Below are 14,431 nucleotides of genomic sequence, written 5' to 3' on the forward strand. Positions count from 1 at the left end.
GTCTTCCTACTGCATCTCTTAGATTCGTTGCATCTGTTGCTCCATATTTTTGGAACTCAACACTAGAGCCTGTGCTTGTGCTAGTAACTGTACTCGTGCTTTGCTTCCACTAAACCTATTGAACGATCCTTGTAGCTTTTGTTGGCTGCTCACTCTCATCATCAATTGGTAGATATTTGGACCTCACAAATGTCTTGTCCTCCATGAATTTGACATCACGCACTACCGTAATCCTCCCGATCTCTAGAATAAATATTTGATATGCCTTTGAGGTCTTGCTATACCCTACGAAGTACCCCGTCTCTGTAGTCTTATCTAACTTGGACTTTGTATCCAATAGAGTGTGACAATATGCCAAACTCCCAAATATCTTGTAGTGACTGACATCTGGGTTCTTCCTAGTCAACGCTTCCTCTAGTGTCATCCTCCCTAGTACCTTATGTGGAACCATGTTAAGTATGTATATTGTCGTATTGCATGCCTTTATCCATAGGTAACATGACATATCTTGGTCATACAACATAGCCCTTGTTTCCTCCGATATAGAATGATTCTTCCTCTCAATAACCCCATTCTACTATGGGTTGTAAGGAATGGTCCACTCTCTCTTGATTCCTTCCTTGGTATAGAATTCCTGGAACTCTTTCCCTTTGTACTTGTCTCCATTATCTGACCAAAGAACCTTCACCTTCCTGCTTGATAAATTCTCCACAAGAGTATTGAACTCTTGGAAGTGACTGAAGACCTCATCCTTTGTCTTCAAGAAGTATATCCAGGTCTTTCTAGAGAAATCATCAATAAAAGTTACAAAGTATTCGTATCCTATGAGAGATTTCATTGATATCAGTCCACATGTGCCTGAATGTACTAGATCAAGAACACCCTTGGATGTGGTGTCACTCCTTGGAAAATCTGCTTTCGCAAACTTCCCCAGCACACATCTGTTACATACATCATCATTATCTATGCTCACCTCTTGAACTCCTATCATTGTTTCATGAAGCAATTTAAGTGATCCATGATATATATTGCTGATACTCCTATGCCATAGCTCTCCTTGAGCTCTAGCATTACTACTGCTCATAAGTGCCTTAGGAGTGTCAGACTGCAAACTGTAAAGTTGACAGCTCCTAACTCCAATAACTATGGGTGATTTACAATCCTTATCCTTGATTTAACATGCACCCCTCTAAAACATACATTGTACCCTTTATCCTGAAGGACAAATACAAAAATCAGATTCATACCCAAGTTTAACACATACAACACATCATGAATGGGAATCGACTTATGATTCTCCCTTTGAAATAAAATAGTCACTTTCACAACTGGATTATGTTTCGAGTTGTTCCTCATAGAAATCTAAATTTTGATGTCCTCCTCCTTATAAATGGAGAAGTACTCTCTAACTCCTCTCATATGAAATGACCCCCCACTGTCTATATACCAAACACCTTCTGAGGTTGAGCTAGTCAGACAAGCTATGAGAGAAAACTCATCCTCCATTCTACTAGAAATATCATCTACACTTATTTTAGTTGTTGTCTGCTTATTTCATTTCTTTTCATTTTTCTTCCTTTTTTGGCAATCGTTGACATAGTGGCCAAATTTGTGAAAACCATAGCATTTGATCTTAGACAAATCCTTTCTCTTCTTCTCATCTTTTGGATTCTATCCTTCATTATATCCATTCTTCGCTTTCCCTTTTCTTTCTAGGGCCACATTTTCCTATTCCACCTCACTTTTCTGACTTTTACTGCTAGTTCCACTGACAAGACTTAGTCTAAGCTCCTCCTAAGTGAAATCACTCCAAGGTCGATCCTAACTCTGTAAGGTGTCTCGTCCATTAATAACTTGAACAAAGACATCCCACTTCTTAGTAAACCCATTTAGGGCTATGCATAGTAGCTCATCATCATTTGGTTTATCTGTGACAACTACTAGCTCATCCTTGACTGGTATAAGTCTAGTGAGGTAACTTAGGACATCTTCTCCCTTATTCATCCGAGTATTCCTCAACTTCTCCCTAAGAATCAGTTTTTCAGTTAGTGGTAGCATTTTGGTATAGATTAAGAATGGTGTCCCACATCTTCTTCGTTGTATCTAACTCCATGATATGCAAAACTATATGATCCTTAACACCATCAAGGATTAGCCTCCTTGCCTTGGCATCATCCTTCTTATATGCTGAGAGCTGTGTTGAAACTAAAGGTAGAGGGATAACACTAGTAATATATTCCTTGATCCCATTCTCTTCTTGCAATTAATTTTTTTTGGCTTTCCAAACACCAAAATTTGAGGCTCGATCCAATCTATCCAATCCTCTTAAACTTGCTAAGGCCATCTCGAAAAGAGTAAAACCCAAAATAATTCAGAAGAGGCTAAATAGGGTTTTATAAACCCTCAATTTCATCTTCCTGTGCCTGCGCTAAACTTTTTTTGCCCTCAGATATGCTTTGATACCATGTAAAAAAAATATTGCAATTACTGATTATCAACCTCCTATCTATATAGATTATTTGACTGCTGAAAAATTAATTCATAGCTAATATTGAAAATAACACAATTGCAATTACACAAATAAAAACACAAGAACAAAAAATCTACAAAATAATAAACATGATATTTTTGGAAAAATTGTTCCTAGAAAATCCTCAAAGGGAAAATCAGTTCAGCAGGAGAGAAATTAGATTAAACTTCAACAAATGAAGAGATACATATACCACTTGCCTCGTACTGGCAGAGCTTTGACAATTTTTTTTTTCCAAAAATTCTTCCCTCAATTTTTACTGTTGTAATTCATCTACATTGTTGTATCCTATGCTCTCACTGCTTCTTTGCTATTAGTGCAAATCTTTTTACATAATTATAATTTTTAAATACCCTTTAATCCCCTTTTATAACCTTCTCATTTTGAAACCAATGGCCATAATTAATATTACGGCTAAGATTATTTTGCACTCTAATTAACAACTTTCCAAAAGTCTATAATTAATGAATTTCTAGAAATTTCTAATTAACAACTTGTTTGGAAAATTTTATTTAAGAACTTTCTAGAAGTCCCTAGGAAAATCAAATTATATCTAAATCTAGGTATGGAAATAACTATCCGAGCTACCCAATCTAAAACAAGGCACGAGAACAACGTAGTATTGACTAGTTTGACCAAAGCCTTAAAGTAATTAAATAGCTGATATACCATCGGATCTGCCAAAGAAAGATGTAGCCACTCAAACAAGCCACCAAGGACAATCGCTACCTCCAATAAGAAAACACTCCAACCACAATTGGAGCTCGATTGCTTGTGATGATTAGAGCCTAAATAGAATTATTTAAAAAATAATGCTTTGAAAATTAAAGAGCAAACCCTCAATGCTGAAGCACTTTGCCTGACAATGAAGCTGGCTAAGGAGCCTGGACAAGGCTATGCCTGACTCAGGATGAGTCTGCATAGATCGTCCACCAAGTGAGGTTTACACGATAGGTCGTCAGCTTTAGAGAAGCACCAATGGTGGAGTGTTGGAATGTGAAGTTCAAATTGGGCTCTCATCTAGCAATGGTTGAGTCATCATGACCTTCTTAGCTAGTTGTGTGATTGATCATGACCTTCTAAGTTTTATTAGGAAATATATTATAAATAGTAATTTTGACATGTGTTTTACATGTAGTTGTGCGAGTGATACTTACTATATTTAGTAAGTTCTCTTCAAGTAAGACTCTACAGCGTGATTGTTTTAAGCTATTCGAAGTCATGTTTTGATATCCAATTTTTGAAAATTATTTAACTCTATAATTCCTAAAAATGAATACAAAAGATAATTTACCTATTTAGTATGCAATATTCTGCACTTGTTATTTTTGTCACAGTGAGATACCCATAGCAAGAAATGAGAACAGTTGATCACCCAAAAATAATGCTTGCGGGGCCAGAAAATGTAGTGACCACCACCTTAAAGACAAGCAATATGAGTGTAGCATCCTAAAATTGTGACACATGCAATTTCGACTGCATTTCGGTCTTCACGATGGCGATGCAACACGCAACCTGAATGGAGACCCCAAAACTTGCTCACGACACTGAAAACTGCATTTTTCAAGCACCCTGGCCTAAACCTCCTTGCACCCTGCTGTCCCGGGAGGTGGGACCAGAGCGCCCAGCGCCCTCGTCCTTCAGGACCAGGGCGCCCAGCGCCCTGGTCCCCAGGACCATGGCGCCCAGCGCCCTGGTCCCTGGGTCCTATTTTGGGCCCGGTCTCCTAAGGGGTCTCGGGTCTTTTTGTTTGCAATTTGGAAATTAACTTTCCTGGTCGGCCTAAGGTCGGGAAAATCAGTCTATTAGCCCTAAATGACAAGTATATAAACTACATTTTTCTCTCTCATTTGGCATGAAGAGGATATATGGAAAAAGCATGGAACCTATACTCAAGCATTCAAGCATTCAAGCATTCAAGCATTCCTTCAAGCAATTGATCATTTCAAGTCTCCATTCAAGGCTAAGTGTTGCATTCAAGACAAGGATTCAACCATTGAAGAGGAGATCACTTACTACATGCTACATACAACATACTACTACAACAAACAACAACATCTAAACCTTCGCACATAAGGATACCTACATCCTTAGAACAAGGTATTAGTACTTGTTTTACATACATTTACATTTACAGCTCTTGCTCATTTCTTGGTTAATTCCAAAACCGGGGTTTGACCTAAAGGCAAACCCCTAATCCCTAACCCCCCAATCGTCTTCACTTTTCTGTGTGTAGGTTGTAGGTACACGGCTGAAATTGAAGATCTGGAATCCTTGTGCAGAGACGAACAGATCCCCCTTCATTTCACGGATTTTTCAGAGGACCGTGGCGCCGGGCGCCATCGTCCCGACAAATTTTGCTCAAATTTGCAGGACAGCGCCGTATCGACATTTTACTGCTAATTCCAGGTCCGCAGCTTCATACTGTATTCCTATCTCAGTTTATAAGCGAATCTTTATCACTTTCTATGCATGCTTAGCTTAATTCTTCTATCAACATTCTGTACAAAAGAGGGTAGCCTTGCTGTCTTAACCCTTGAAACACATTTAGCATCCAATCTTGCATTGCGTGGGATTGGATCTTGTGCGTTTCAACCCCTCTTTTGAATGTAAAGTCTCTCCCCTAAGTGAAAATCATCGAATCCTAGCGAACCTCCCTTCTCTCTCCTCGGAGTTGGAAGAGGGGAGAACAACTAGGGTTCGATCGCGATTTTCCGCTTTACATTTTGGTGAACCTAACGTGAACATCCTTTCTGATTTTTCATTCTTAGATCTGAAAAAATTGATTACATTTCCATGTTTGATCTTTTGTAAAATTTTAGAGGTGATTGCATAAAAACCCTAAATATTCCTTTTAGTAATTCAACTTGCGAAAGGTCTAAATGTTAATGCCTGTTTCAGATCTGCCCTTCTATTACAAATTTTCAATTCATATTTGTGCTTTAATTCTGAAAATTAAGTGGTTAAGTGTCAAAACCCTAATTTTTGAAACCCTCTTGATTCAACCTTTGTCCGACAATTTCACTGATCAAAACATCTCCAAATCAGCTGTAACTTTGGATTCCGCAATAAAATCACAATATTTCTCATCCCTGAAAATTTGGAAAAAAGTTGCGAGGACCGTGGCGCCGAGCGCCATCGTCCCTGACATTTTTTTTGAAATTTCGAGAGCGAGATCTTACTGTGTTTTTCTGCTAAAATTCAGAATTTTGGCTGATTTTATCAATTATAACACCTTCAAAATTACAGTCAAAGTTGGTCTTGTGATTGCTTGGATTAAGGCTTCTAAACATTTAAAAATCATTGAAATTGAAATTTTGTGTCAAAATTGTGTTCTTACTGTCCTAAATCTGAAAAGTGTGTTATCATTCATTAAAAATTTCAGTGCTTTATTCAAATTCTTACAATTTGTGACTTTTGAAATTAAGTGCTTAATTACAACAACTTTAATTTCCGCTTTCAAAATTGAATTTTGCGTGAAATTGAGTCAATTTTCAAATTTCAAAATTTGCATTTCTCTTGACATTCCCTCTAAAATCATAAAATTCAAAATTTCAGTTTCCCTCTCTTTTTCAAAATTCAAATTTTGCATTTTTCGACAATCTTGGTAGGGTTCAATTTTGAGATTGCAACTTTAATTTGGCCTATCTACAGATCGTAAAATCACTCAATTTTTTCAGATTAGCTCTAAAATCATCATACCTTTCATCCCTACAAATTTCGAAAAAAGTTGCAAGGACCATGTTGCACTCCGGGCGCCACGGTCCCGGACATTTTTTCCGAAATTTCGGGAGACTGTTGTGATTGCATTTAATAGCTTAAATCCAGAAGATTGGCTGATTTTACTGAAAATTGCTACCTCTAAATTCAAAATCTTCTCTCTCTTTCTAGTGCATGAGTTTTACAACAATAAGCCCTACTTACACTATTCCCGTTAGACGAAGCCGTAGAATTAAGTCTTTTCGAGGTTTAACTACTGAGGAGATGGAACCTAATTTTAATAGCCTTTTTAACGAGGACATGGGTAATTCCTCTAATCCTCCTAATTTTGAAGAAGCTCTCCATGAGGTTTCTGTAGAACAACTTTCGAAATTGGATAACCAATTTGACGATTTTCGACAATGGATGTCTCAAGAATACCCTGATAGTCAAGCTCTTCCTTTAATTGAGGGTCTAAAATGTATGCTTCAAAGTGATAAGAATGGAATTGATATTTTGCATGGTATTGCACACATTGTGGATTCGAATGTGATGCCTATGAAGAGTTGTGCTGAAAATTTGGGTTATACACAACCTCCTACTCAAGTCAATCATGCTATTCCTTTGACAACTTCTATTGCTAGCATACCTACTTTTACATCAAACATAATGGCTACTTCTACACAAGACATTCCTCCTGTGATCACCAGTCATGGGGGCAACCCTTCTTCTTCAATTAACCCTCTTCCTTCATTCAATCCGACTTCTTCATTCATTCCTTCGATGAGTGTGCCTATTATATCACCACAAATGAACATGACGTAAGGGGGCAATTCATTTAACCATTCCATCCCTCCTTGTAGTATTCCTCCTGTCCAATCATCTCCTATGACTAATTATCATAGAGTCCCACCACCTTACTCTTTACCTTCTTTCAATAACATAACACCTCCATCTCAATCTAACACATCTAATATGAATTCTTCGACTGAAGCGACCATTAACAATCTTGCACAAACTGTCTCTTCTTTACAGCAACAAATTGCCTTTATGAATCAATCTAAGTTTGGTGTGCCCACATTTGACGTTGCGAGCCCACTTTCTCTTGACATTGTCTGAGCTATTCCCCCTAAACATGTTGAAATTCCGCATTTGGAGCTTTATAATGGTAAGGGTGATCCTCTAACACATGTTAAGAATTTTCAAACAATTTGTACTGATTTTGCTTATGACCAAAGGTTGCTTCCAAAACTGTTTACTAGAACATTAAGAGACAAAGCCCTACAATGGTATTGCTCGTTGCCTTCCTATTCTATTACTTCTTTCAAACAACTTGCAAATGCTTTCATTCAACAGTTTCAAAACAATATAAGTCCTAAAGTTACTTTGATTGATTTAATGCATTGTAAACAAGGTGTTAAAGAAAAAGTGACTGATTTCATTGGTAGATATAAGCATTTGTATGCTCAAATTTCTTTTCCAGTGCCTGACAATGATATTCAAAGAATCTTTATTTCTAATTTACAAAAAGATATTCAAGACAAACTTCTATTTTCTGAGTTTACTTCTTTCCAACAGTTGTGTGCAACTCTTCACAATTATCAACTGACTGTGAGTCAAATGGAACAATCACATCCTATGGCTCCAAGTGATAAGGGTGATAGCAGTCAACAACCATTTGGGAAGTTTAAACCGAACAGAGATTCCATCAAATTCAATGAAAACATCATCAACAACAATGTGAATGCAGCATCAGGTGTGCCTCCTATTTATAAATTTTTCAAGAAAGAAAGAAAGTATACTCCTTTGAATGAATCATTGCATAGTATTATGAATAAGTTATTGGAACAAAATGTGCTTACTCTTCCTCCTATAAGACAAATTGATCCTGCAAAGATTACTTCACCTTATTTTGATAACAAATCTTTTTGTCAATTTCACCGTCAACCTGGGCATGATACTGAAAAATGTTTTTCTTTAAAGGATAAAATTCAAGATTTGATTGATAACAATACTATCTCTGTTTCTAGAGTGAATGATAAAGGCAACACATCTGTAGCTCCTCCTAACCAAAATCTTCAGATTTTCACTGATCCATTGCCTTCTCATACCTCTAATGCAATTGAGGCTAATGATTCCTCTCTCTCATCTGATGGTCTTGTGTCTATGACTCCGAATGTGATTAACTTTGTAGAGCAGCAAGAAATCCCTAAAGAACCATCCATCACATTTGATTCCAGTGAAACCATTAGGGCACCTGATGGTCCTTTATACATAGTTGCAAAAGTTAAGAATACACCTTGCCGTGGAGTGCTTATTGATCCTTCGTGCATGATTAATGTTATTACTGAAGAATTCCTTTTTACTTTGCAATTGAATCAAGTGATATATGACAAAACAGATGTGATTGTGAAATTATTTGATGCATTTTCTTCTCCTGCAATTGGTTCTATTACATTGCCTATTGAGGTCTATAACAAATCTCTTGATGTGAACTTTGCTATTATTCCATCTGCCAAACAATTTCGTGTGAAGCTTGGCTATCCTTGGCTATCTTCCATGAAAGCTATTGCTTCTCCTATTCATAAGTGTTTGAAATTTCCCCATAATGGTAAAGTTGTTACTGTCAATCATAGTCTCTTTAAACCAGCTGAAAGAACTTCTAGCATTCCTATTGATTACTTTTGGCCTAAACAATTCCAATCTCTTCCTCCGCGAAGTGATCATCTTTTCAAATCTTATCAAAAGTGGAAAACAGATATGATCCTATCTCTAAGTGAACCTAGAACACCTAAACTTGATATTCCTATCATTCTTGAGAAGGAAGTTCTTCCTTTGAAAGATAAAACTAATGTCTTTCCTCAAGAAGATTCCCAACCCATCCCTATGGATGTGACTATGTCTATATCTAATAAACTTCCTAAAAGTAGACCTATCCCTCCTCGTCATGATGGACTTGGTCTCCTTCCTAAACCAAAAATTCCTCCTTTATATGGAGCAGTTCCTCCTCCTTCTTTTTATAGAGAGAAGAGACCTTCTTCTTCTCCTATTATCCAGCCTAAGAGACCACAACCTAAACACCCAAGTGCTAAGGATGAGAACATTCCTCCTCCTCAATCTTTTCCACTTCCTACTAAGACTAGACGAAATCGTTCTGCACGTGAACGCCGGCGAAAGTGTCGTCTTAGAGCTCAAACTTTGCAATCTCCAAAAACACCTTCAACAAGCATTATTCCATTTTCTCCTCAGCCGGACATTGAGCCTAAATCTCCTAAACATAAGATGCATGATGGTCTTGATCATGTGCGAGTTAAAGATCCTATTTTCATAAATCTTGATGAAGATATAGATGAAAATGTTATTCCTGATGAAAATGTTACTCCTCTTGCTTCTAATAGTGAATATGAACTTGTTGATATTGATAACCATTTATCTAATGAATTTTCTAAAGCACTTATCCTAGCTCCTAGACAAGAACAATGTGGCTTGGAACATGAACATAGCCCTTGTTTGGATCTTGTGATAGCTCCATCTGCTGTGTTGGATGTTCCTCCTCTAGCGTGTTCCCTGCCTTCCCGAAACATTGATCAGCAAGATCGGGGGGTAGATGACGTGCTAGACTAGTTTCATTAGCATAGCAGATTCTCTCCCCCTCTCTTTCGTTACTTCTTCTATATGTTATTCTCATTCTTCTATTTGTTGTCCTTAGTGTTGTCTACTTGAGGACGATGCAAAGCATTGAGATCTCTTGGTCTCTCTCATGTTGACTCAAAAGACACATGTGTTCCCTTCTTCTAGGTGACCTTCCTTGATTGGGGAATGAAGAAAAATTATGCATACATACATATGATATATATACATGAATTATCATACAGCATACTGACCCCGAGGAAAGCGAAGTCACCTCGTGCTTTGTGTTTTGTGTCTATTATCCTTGGGTTTATCTCACACTTGGGGGCTAAATCCTTGCGATAACGTGCTCCTTTCCTTTCTCATTTCTTATGTGTATCACTACGTTAAAACAATCACCCCCGGTGAGGCATGTGCGATCGCTTTAACGTAGGGGGGCATACATCCCGTTCATATCTTTTCAAGATACTTGAAAATTTCTTGGCAAATTTAGCCTTGCCTTGAAAATTTTTGATATCTTTCTTGTATGACTCATAGTGAGGGAACCTTACTATTGACAGTCATGGTTCTCCCTCGTGATCTTCCCTTTTACTTTGTCAATCAAAGTCGTAAGATCCTTAGTCCACTGGGGGCTTGGTGTATCTTGCCTCCTTGACGTGGTGAAAGTCTTTCAATATTGTTTCCTTGTACTTTACCGGAAGTATGAGCATACATACTCCCGCTAAAGTGGGGGCTAAATGTAGCGTCCTAAAATTGCGACACTTGCAATTTCGACTGCATTTCGGTCTTCATGATGGCGACGCAACACGCAACCTGAATGGAGACCTCGAAACTTGCTCACGACACTGAAAACTGCATTTTTCAAGCACCCTGGCCTGAACCTCCTTGCACCCTGCTGTCCCGGCAGGTGGGACCAGAGTGCCCAGCGCCCTGGTCCTTCAGGACCAGGGTACCCCCAGAACCATGGCGCCCAGCGCCCTGGTCCCTGGGTCCTATTTTGGGCCCGGTCTCCTAAGGGGTCTCGGGTCTTTTTGTTTGCAATTTGGAAATTAACTTTCCTGGTCGGCCTAAGGTCGGGAAAATCAGTCTATCAGCCCTAAATGACAAGTATATAAACTACATTTTTCTCTCTCATTTGGCATGAAGAGGATATATGGAAAAAGCGTGGAAACAATAATCAAGCATTCAAGCATTCAAGCATTCCTTCAAGCAATTGATCATTTCAAGTCTCCATTCAAGGCTAAGTGTTGCATTCAAGACAAGGATTCAACCATTGAAGAGGAGATCACTTACTACATGCTACATACAACATACTACTACAACAAACAACAACATCTAAACCTTCGCACATAAGGATACCTACATCCTTAGAACAAGGTATTAGTACTTGTTTTACATACATTTACATTTACAGCTCTTGCTCATTTCTTGGTTAATTCCAAAACCGGGGTTTGACCTAAAGGCAAACCCCTAATCCCTAACCCCCCAATCGTCTTCACTTTTCTGTGTGTAGGTTGCAGGTACGCGGCTGAAATTGAAGATCTGGAATCCTTGTGCAGAGACGAACAGATCCCCCTTCGTTTCGCAGATTTTTCGGAGGACCGTGGCCCCGGGCGCCATCGTCCCGACAACTTTTGCTCAAATTTGCAGGACAGCGCCGTATCGACATTTTACTGCTAATTCCAGGTCTGCAGCTTCATACTGTATTCCTATCTCAGTTTATAAGTGAATCTTTATCACTTTCTATGCATGCTTAGCTTAATTCTTCTGTCAACATTCTTTACAAAAGAGGGTAGCCTTGCTGTCTTAACCCTTGAAACACATTTAGCATCCAATCTTGCATTGCGTGGGATTGGATCTTGTGGGTTTCAACCCCTCTTTTGAATGTAAAGTCTCTCCCCTAAGTGAAAACCATCGAATCCTAGCGAACCTCCCTTCTCTCTCCTTGGAGTTGGAAGAGGGGAGAACAACTAGGGTTCGATCGTGATTTTCCGCTTTACAATGAGTAGAAGGCCGTCTATCAAGGATGCCCTCACCATGCCAAGTGGATGAGATCTTTTGATGTTACAATGAAAATTGGGCCTTTGATATGGGCATGTGACCAGTAAATTTGTAGAGGCCCCCCGAAGGACTACGATATCATGTTGGAGATGCTACTTAGTCAGGATCACAATTTGCAGAAATCTTTACAGGAGAACCAATTATATCATCAAATAAGATGAAATATATTAAATTAAAATTATATTACCAAATACAATGTACAATAGCCTACTTATATAAACAATAGAATGAGAGCACCAATAAAGTGCAATCAAAGATAAAGTAGATATAAGTACCATTGATAACTACCCTGATGCAAACAATAATACAACCTAGGAAATATTAAATACAACTAAAATATGACTTCTATCTAAATTAAACTTAATCTAATTAACTATTTACTCCAACATCCCATACACCCAAAATAATATTGAAATCTACTACAGCAAGAAACCTTGTCTATTCAATAAGAAACCTCTCTATTAGGCAATCCATAGATGTCTTTCCCCACATCTTCCTTTTATCTTTTGTTTGTAAGAAATTTGTATGATTGTTTCTATTTCCAATTGTTTCAAACTAACCACTGAACAAATGAATTCACATCCCTTAAGTGAATTGAGAAATTTATTAAACACTGAATAATGATTAGTAAAGTCAGCAAGGGTCACATCTTACCCAAAGAAGGCATAGTGTTTTATCAATTTATATATGAGAGCAGTGGAACGATAATAGTCATCTTGTTCCACTGCTCTCGCTAGGCATTTTAGAAACCATGGCATTTTCTTGAATCTCAACCTTTCTTCACAAGATGAAAAATACAATCATTGATGGTGCATTTGAACTAAGAGCCCGAATGGATGATAATAACATCACTACCACAAGAAAAGCCAAAACCATAGTCTTGGACATGAAAAAATAGCTATAAATGTAAGCTTCAGTCCTCTCCCACACTATGACTTCACACTGCCACTCCAAGAGAATCCCAACATCACATGCTATGTCCAAAAAAGGCCTGGGTTACACCAACTTCTACAACAACTAACAGAAAGCAATTTTGAAATAGTTATCTTCACTTCAACCACCAAGGAATTTGCAAACCTAGTTCTAGACAGAATAGACATGAATAATTCAATAGATCTGAGACTCCTGCGATATAGAAGCCCAAGGAGTAGCTATCAAAGATCTTTCTAAGCTTGGAAGAGATCTAAAGGAACTTTTCATGGTGGACGACGAGCCAGAAAGCTATAAACTGCAACCGAAAAATGCTTTTCCGGTGAAGCCATCTTATGGTGAACTTATCGACATATATCTTTTTAGGGTCATATATTTTTGTAAAATAGTGGTTATGTGTACCGATGTGAGGGATACCATATGGACATATGAGGCTTTGAATGAGAGCTATAATGTTAAGGAATTAGCTCCCCATTGCAGTGGGAAGAAAATAATCATGTTGGAATTGTTTCAAGTTCTGGTAAAGGAAAGCCATGAGCCTCTGCAATATTATGACTTTTTTATTTCATTCATTCATGATACTGCAACTGGATTGCGAGAAATAGTCCCTTATTATGTCTTGAAAAGGCCTAGTGTGGAAAGTTTCTTTGTTGAATTGGCTGAAAATTATAAAATTGTTCTTTTTACAGATGCACAGAAAAAATATGCAGATCTTATACTAGACAAACTTGATATTGATTTCATTATAGAGGGTCATTTGTGTAGGAATTCATGCACTCACCTAGATGATGTTTATGTGAAAGATTTGACCAAGATCAATCCTTCTCATAGGATTAGGGATTTGCATTTGAAGGATGTTTTCATGGTTGATGTTAATCCAAGGTGTGAATTTCAATTAGAGAATGGAATTTTGGAAAAGGCATTTGCTGGTGATGTAAAAAATAGAGAATTGTTTGAGCTTGCAATGTTTTGTGAAAGTGCAGTTGAATGTAATGATGTGAGAGACGCTATAAGAGTTCATACAGATTCTCCAAGTCCAAAGTGTTTGGCTACTCGTAAGTTGCAGAACTTTGCTAGAAATGCATGGCTGGTTTTCCACCACCATCGCCATCCTCATCTTCCCCACTCATATCACCATGATCACCAGTAAATATATTACTGTCATCACTTTGATTACATAAATGTAATAGCACTGCAAGTTTTATATCCAAAAAATTATTGTTTTACATGGATGTTTATGAGTTTTCCATGCTTTTAATGACTAAAGAGAATACAAGCTGGCCTTGTGATTTTTTAGAAATTTAAATAGTTCTAAATTTGTATTTCTATTTATACCTATATATTGTTGTAGAAGAATTCTTCTAAAGATGAGATAAGCACATTGATATAATTGAAAGCACGAGGAATGAAAATTTTCTCCTCAACATGAAGCTTCTTTTAAATAGATCCCATGCATAGTATAAAAGTTTGAGAATATATATTAAGTGATATTTCTGAATTACCATGGATCGCATATAGATGGATTCATTGTCATTATGATTTACTACGTTTTTCTGCTATTAACGATAAAGATGAATTTAT

The 14,431-nt window shown here is 37.6% G+C and overlaps 1 protein-coding gene across 1 annotated transcript; it reads left to right on the forward strand.

Moving 5' to 3' along the window:
- Positions 1 to 13,118: 13,118 nt before the first annotated feature.
- On the forward strand, positions 13,119 to 14,000 carry LOC131067184 (uncharacterized). Its single transcript, XM_058002135.1, has one exon. It carries the CDS (start codon positions 13,119 to 13,121, stop codon positions 13,998 to 14,000), a length of 882 nt encoding a protein of 293 aa, XP_057858118.1.
- Positions 14,001 to 14,431: the final 431 nt, after the last annotated feature.

The sequence above is a fragment of the Cryptomeria japonica genome, chromosome 3 (assembly GCF_030272615.1).
Source record: "Cryptomeria japonica chromosome 3, Sugi_1.0, whole genome shotgun sequence".
NCBI lineage: Eukaryota > Viridiplantae > Streptophyta > Pinopsida > Cupressales > Cupressaceae > Cryptomeria > Cryptomeria japonica.